General features: G+C 40.6%; 1 protein-coding gene across 1 annotated transcript; it reads left to right on the top strand.

The window, feature by feature from the left end:
* Nucleotides 1–1,100: 1,100 nt before the first annotated feature.
* On the top strand, nt 1,101–6,767 carry LOC149637926 (uncharacterized). Its single transcript, XM_089850801.1, has 4 exons — nt 1,101–2,207; nt 2,285–4,924; nt 4,974–5,716; nt 5,765–6,767. The coding sequence occupies exons 1-4, from the start codon at nt 1,101–1,103 to the stop codon at nt 6,765–6,767; spliced, it is 5,493 nt and encodes a 1,830-aa protein (XP_089706927.1).
* Nucleotides 6,768–7,170: the final 403 nt, after the last annotated feature.

Here is a 7,170-nt window from a genome sequence, read left to right as displayed (position 1 = left end):
ATCGCTTCACCAAAGATGCACGCAGTAACGACTTTTCTTATAATATATGATTTATTGTGAATCAAGCGCTTTATATACCCCAAATTTCCAAAAATTGTTAAAGAGGCATACACTTGTATTCAAACGTCAACAATAGCAATGTTTTAGATGATTTTAGGAATAAAGCTTCTTGAAAAGTGTAAGCGCGCTAAATCTGAAAGCAAATGTTGTAGTATGAAAATATTCTACGTTTCATAATTTTGGGGTGTGGATATTATTTTCTTATGAATTTATTATTAGTATTTTTAATTGGATAGCTAAATTTTTAAAAGTTTCGGGAACTCAAAGGTTTTTGAAATTCTAGCATTATTATCTTTCAAGGTTTTTTTTTCAGAAGTAAAAGAGTTTGTACTCAGCACATACGTATTATATGTTTTTTTAAAATCGAAAGAAGACCCTCTTGCTTCTTTTTTAACTCAAAGAGGTTTACGCTGTTTGTTCACCCTATGTAAATCTTGTTTTCTAACTGTGAACCCTCACTGGTTTGCAGTTTTTTATAGGTACCACTTTTAAACCAGTAATGCTTTGCTGTTTTCTATGCACCACTTTTAAACCCTTAATGGTTTGCTGTTTTTAGCATTACCATTTTTAAACCACCAAGGAGTTATCTTGAAAGGTGTGGAAACTGACTTTCGCGCGAAGGATTTGAAAATAAGAAAAAAGAAAAAGAAAGAAAAATAGAACTGGTTTTGAAAGAAGTTAGGGGACTGAAAGGGGAAAGCGGCTACCCGCTCGAGAAAAAAGAGGTTTTGGGGAGAGCCCCACGCGAACTGAAAGAGAGAGGACATCCTCGTCCGAACTGAATGTATAACTTGTAAACGGTATTCGCGCGTTCGTCAATAAAGAATGTTTTACTTATGGAATAGACAAAGTCGACTACGTTTATTTTATAATTAACTCTCCCATAAAGCGGGACATCCCTTGAGCTATAACACTGGTGCCGAAACCCGGGAAATTAGAAAAGAATTAGAAGTTAGAAGAGAACTAGATTAGGAATTAGATAATGAAGTGGCCGAACCACAGAAACGGGACAACGCCCAAAAAAGTACTAGAACGAGAAAATGGCGGACGCGGAACAGACAAGTTTAGAATCGCAACAGAAACGAGGAAAACCTACAAGATGGGATGCTATAAAGCAAAGAAGAACGATCAGTCGACAAGCGACTACGAAATTGCTTTCAAGAATAGAGGACAGCCTCACGGATTTAACGTACGATGAGGACAGCCTCCTGGACAACCTTAGTGAGTTAAAAGTTAAAGAAACTAAATTAGAAGAAATAGATAACGCCTTGCAAGATGAGGCCGAAGATTTAGAGGAATTGGGGTTAGAATTAGCGACATCGGAACATTATTCCAAGATATTATTATGGAAGATAAGGGATAAAATTAATAAGAACCTAGAAGAGATGAGAAAAGGCCAAGCGAGAGGGCTATCCCCTTTATCAGTTGAGACGAGACATCCGTCGCCATTTTTGACGCCGACCGGACCCACTATACAATCTCCGAATTTTACCCCTATGGGACCACCCCCAACTAGCCAACCGCTCTTACAACCTATAGTGGGGAATCTTGGTATGCCAGGACCGCATACTTTTCAATCTACAGCGACGTTGCAAGGGGTAACAACAGGAGGGGGACCAAACCCCACGACCGGTTTGACAACGACACAGGCTGGTACGAGCGCCGCGCATGCTAGCTCTCTTCACCCACCCCAACAAGTAACAGCGATGACTAGTGTTTATCTCCCACCGCCTTCACCTCAAAACTGGTTTGGGATGAAGCTGCCAGAGCTAAGAATAGAAAAGTACTCTGGAGATTTATCGAAATGGATGGATTTTTGGTCTAGATACGAAGTGGCCATCCACAATACCCCTATGCCAGCTACCCATAAACTCGGGTACCTTCGATCGTTTTTAGCAGGATCAGCTGCTAGCTCAATTTCAAAATTAGATGCAACAGAAGAAAATTATAACGAGGCAATTCGATTACTTAAACGACGTTTTGGAAGGAAGGACGCGTTAATAAACGGTCATATTCAGAATTTATTTTCCTTGGATCCAGTAAAGAAGGCCAACGATATCGTCGGTCTTAGAAATTTATATGACCGCTGCGAAGTAGAAGTGACGTCATTGGAATCCTTGGGAACCCATTTTCAATACTATGGACCAGTATTGTGTCCTCTGATTTTGAAATTACTTCCGCTGGAAGTTACCTTGGAGTATAGCAGAAGAAGAGACTGTGACAGGAATGGGACATTAAAGAGCTCTTGACAGTCATAAGGGAAGAAGTAGAGGCTAGAGAACGAGTAAGCGCTTACACTACAAACGCTCATGACGGAGGAACCGCAACAAAACCTCACTATTCAGAAGCCAGAGCTCCTCAACGTCGCAGTCAAGTCGATTATAGACCAAAACCATTTTCCACGACAGCCTTGACGAGTGTATCTCAAACAAGATGTCTTTTCTGTCGAAGAACAAATCATACCTTTGAAGAATGTAAAACTCTTAATGTGGAGAAGAAAAGGGACATCCTACGAAAACAAGGACGCTGCTATATCTGTATGAAGCCGGGACATCTCGCGAAGTATTGCAAAGAAGATATACCTTGCAAGTTCTGCGACCGAAGACATCACTCTTCTCTTTGCCAAGATTCAGAAAAGAGAACACCTCGTGATCAGAGAAGAGAGGAACCAAAAGAAGCCTATACTAGAGAAGAAACCGAACCGAAACAAAGGATTGAAACGACAACCACTGTAGTGGCTGAAAAGGAAGAAGAATCGGAATCGCTTTTACTCCAAACAGCAAATATAACTGTTTGTGGAATTGCTGGATCAAAAACAATTCGATGTTTATTCGATAGCGCCGCACATAGATCTTATATTTCAAAAGATCTATCTGAGAAACTAGAACTAGAACAGGAAGGAGAAGAGCAGTTAAATGTTAACGTCTTCTTGGGAGGATCCCCAACCCAGGTGATCAGTAAAAGAGTCAAATTAATTCTGAAAAGCTTGTTTGATGAACAAACATTGCATATGAGCGCGGTCGAAGTTCCAGAGATTAGTAGAGCACGGCTTCAAGTTCCAGGAAAAACTATAAGAAAAACGATGGAGAATAGAGGTTTGAACTTAGGCGATTATCCCAGATCTGATTTAAAAGAAGAACAGAAAATTGATCTGCTGATTGGAGCGGATTTCTATTGGCGCGCTCTGACTGGACGGTATGTAAGATTATCAGACTCGCTTGTGGCGCACGAAAGTAAATTTGGATGGGTACTGCTTGAACCCGAACAAGACCGAACAGTCAAAGGCAGTGAAGTAGCAGTCAATTTCGTGACGACTGCAGAGATAGAAGTGGTCGGAAAAGAGCTCAAGGCCCTCTGGGAACTAGACATAATAGGAATAAAGAACGAAGAAACAGAACATGAAGGCCATAAAGAAATGATGAACGAGTTCCAAGACAGTCTACGAATGGTAAACGGTCGGTACGAGGTAAAATTCCCTTGGAAGAAAACTGAGCGCGTTTTACCAGATACTTACCACATGGCAAGAAAACGTCTCAAAGGTTTGCTACGCCGTTTGCATTCCAACAGAGAACTGCTAGAAGAATACGACGGAATCCTTCGCGAATACGCTGATCAAGGTGTAATAGAAGAAGTACCAGACTCCGAGATCAATAAACCGGAAAACGAACTATTTTATTTGCCACATTATCCCGTGGTTAAAGATAGGATAACAACCAAAATCAGACCAGTATTTGACGGATCAGCCAGAGAAAACGATTCCGCTTCGTTAAACGACTATCTCGAATCCGGACCAAACCTAAACCCGGATCTCTATCACATACTCCTAAAATTTAGGACATATCGAGTTGCTATAACCGCAGATATGCAAAAGGCGTTCTTGCAAATTTCAATAGCACCGGAAGAACGGGATTTCGTTCGATTCCTTTGGATAAAAGATTTGGATCAAATGGACAACCATGAAAACATCAAAGTCTGGCGATTTGCAAGAGTATTGTTTGGTCTCAGCTGTAGCCCCTTTCTGCTTGCCGCCACCATACGCCATCATGCTAAGCTTCAAGCACCGGACTATCCGAAAACATGTTTGAAAATCGAAAAGGAGACGTACGTGGATGATTTTATCTCTGGAGAACAGGATGACTTTGAAGCTAAAAAGACAATCCAGGAAGTTGTCACTATTATGAAAGGAGCTAAACTGACACTACACAAATTCCAAACGAATTCGAAAACCTTAAGACAAGAATTAGATGGAACTCAGAGAAGAGAAGAAAAGCTCGTTTTCCAAAATCATGACACCAATACTAAGGTTTTAGGCCTCTCCTGGTGTCCAGAAAAGGATCGGTTTTCGTTTGAAGCCACTGGACTTATCCAGTTTGTAAGGACAGTTTCGAATACGAAAAGAAGCGTGTTACAAGCCGCAGGACGCGTATTTGATCCAATAGGATTAATAACGCCCTTTACAATCATCATTAAAATTCTGATGCAGGCACTTTGGAGAGAAGGAGTGGATTGGGACCAAGAATTGCCCCCTCAACTCGCAGAAAAGTGGAAAATATGGAACAGCCAATTGGACAAATTGCCTGACATACAGGTGCCAAGATACTATTTCGAAGAGTCCCTAGATCAAACTGTAACTGACAAGCAGTTGCACATATTCTGCGACGCGAGCGAAAACGCGTATGGGGCAGTGGCGTATTTACGCTATACCAACGAAAACGGAAAAATTGTTACCGACTTTGTAACGTCGAAAGCCAGAGTAACACCCGTAAAGAACATAGCAATTCCTAGATTGGAATTGATTGCCGCTATGATTGGAGCCCGTTTGAGTAATAGGATTAGACCTATTCTAGAAATAGACAAGGCCAATGTTTGTACACCTTTGGACAGATTCAACGACAACCTACTATTGGATAAAGGGACACACCCGAAAATGGAAGCCATTTGTGGCTAATCGCGTAGGAGAGATACAGAGACTAACGGAGCCCCAATCATGGAAAATATGCAAAGGAATTGAAAATCCGGCCGATTGTTTAACCAGAGGATTAACAATTACTGATTTAAAAGAAAAGAAAGCATGGTGGCAAGGACCGCCATGGCTTCAGTCTCGCGAAGAAGACTGGCCACCCAGCGTACCCAAAACCAAGGAAGAAAACGAAATAATAGAAAGCGAAAGTAAGAAAAAGGAAACTGCGACCAACCTTAACACAGCTCTGAAAATTGGACATCCAATCCTGAATTTAGAGAATTATAGTGATTTGAGAAAAGTGTTAAGGGTCACGGCTTGGATAAGAAGATTCGTACATAACGCGAGACACCCAATGACGAAGGTTAAAGGACCATTAGAGACACAAGAACTTAATCAGGCTGAAGAATATTGGACAAAAACAGTGCAAACTGAACATTTCGCTGTTGAAATGAAGCAAATCCAAAACAAAGAAAGAATTAGAAACCCAAGCATAGCTGAATTAGATCCGTTCCTTGATGATAAAGGATTGATGAGATTAGGCGGAAGACTTCACAAATCGTCATTTAGTTACGCCGAAAAACATCCAATTATTCTACCTTATGCCCATAAATACTCCGAGCTACAGATGAAGATTGCACATCAGACGGTTCTTCACAGTGGTGTTCCGGACACCCTCATTCAAGTTCGAGAAAGGTTTTAGGTAAGAAAAGGAAGATTACTCGCCAAAAACTGTGTTAGTAGATGTTGGATTTGCCGACGATGGAAACTAAATCATTGTATACCGAAAACAGCGCCTCTTCCGAAGGATAGACTTCTGATATCAAGACCCTTTGAAACCGTTGGATTGGACTTCGCTGGACCGATCTTTTACAGAGACAACAAAGAAACAATGAAAAGTTATATACTTCTCGTCACATGCGCGAACACACGCGCCGTTGATTTAGAACTAGTTTCTAATTTAACTTCAGAATATTTTTTAATGGCGTTCAAAAGATTTATCTCACGAAGAGGAATACCGAGCGTTGTATACTCGGACAACGCGAAGACTTTTAAAAGAGCAGAAAAGGAAATAGCGACTCTTTGGACAAATACCAAGAGCGAAACGGTTAAGGCGTTTTTCGCCAATTACAGAATAGAATGGAAATATATCGTGGAACGAGGCCCATGGTGGGGAGGATTTTACGAACGCCTCGTAGCCTCCGTAAAATTACCTCTTCGAAAAATTTTGGGAAAAGCCTTATTAAGGTTTGAAGAAATAACGACAGTATTAGGAGAGATAGAAGCCGTTTTAAATTCACGACCACTGACGTACACCTATTCGGACCCTGACGACCCAGTACCCTTGACCCCAGGACATTTCCTGATAGGAGAGAGACTTACGTGCCTTCCTCCATTTCAATCTCGTGGAGAAAAGGGCGTAACGAAAGCGAACGAGTTGAAAAGAAGATTGGCCTACCAACAAAATATTACAGATCGGTACTGGAACAGATGGAAGAAAGAATATATACGCGAATTACAAACGGCTCACAAATTAAAAACACATGAAACGCGGTATTTCCCGACGAAAGGTGATGTTGTCTTACTTGACGATGAAAATGCGCCTAGACAAAAATGGAAACTGGCCCGAATTGAAGACGTTAAAGTAGGAAGAGACGGAATAATCCGTTCAGTAGAACTAAAATTGGCCACAGGTGGAACTGTGCGACGGCCAATTAATCAAGTGTGTTTATTGGAAATTAAGTAAAAAAAAAGAGAAGGGATAACGTTTTAAGATGTTTAAACTTTCATATAATAACTAACTTTGATTTTATTTTATAGTAAAAATGTTTTCATTTGTAATGTAAAAAAACTTAATTTGATAATGTTGTTTAAAATATTAATATTGCATGCATGCATAGAATGGTGTCGGGTAATAATTGAATGGAATATGTTTTATTGTTAAAAATTTAAAAATTAAGGGATGAACATGACAACATGTTCATGGTGGGGAGCTGTGGAAACTGACTTTCGCGCGAAGGTTTTGAAAATAGGAAAAAAGAAAAAGAAAGAAAAATAGAACTGGTTTTGAAAGAAGTTAGGGGACTGAAAGGGGAAAGCGGCTACCCGCTCGAGAAAGAAGAGGTTTTGGGGAGAGCCCCACGGGAACT

The sequence above is a fragment of the Phalangium opilio genome, unplaced genomic scaffold (genome assembly GCF_054372755.1).
Source record: "Phalangium opilio isolate 3A_F unplaced genomic scaffold, DU_Popi_V2 ptg000094l_1, whole genome shotgun sequence".
NCBI lineage: Eukaryota > Metazoa > Arthropoda > Arachnida > Opiliones > Phalangiidae > Phalangium > Phalangium opilio.
This window is presented reverse-complemented; position numbering and strand designations above follow the sequence as displayed.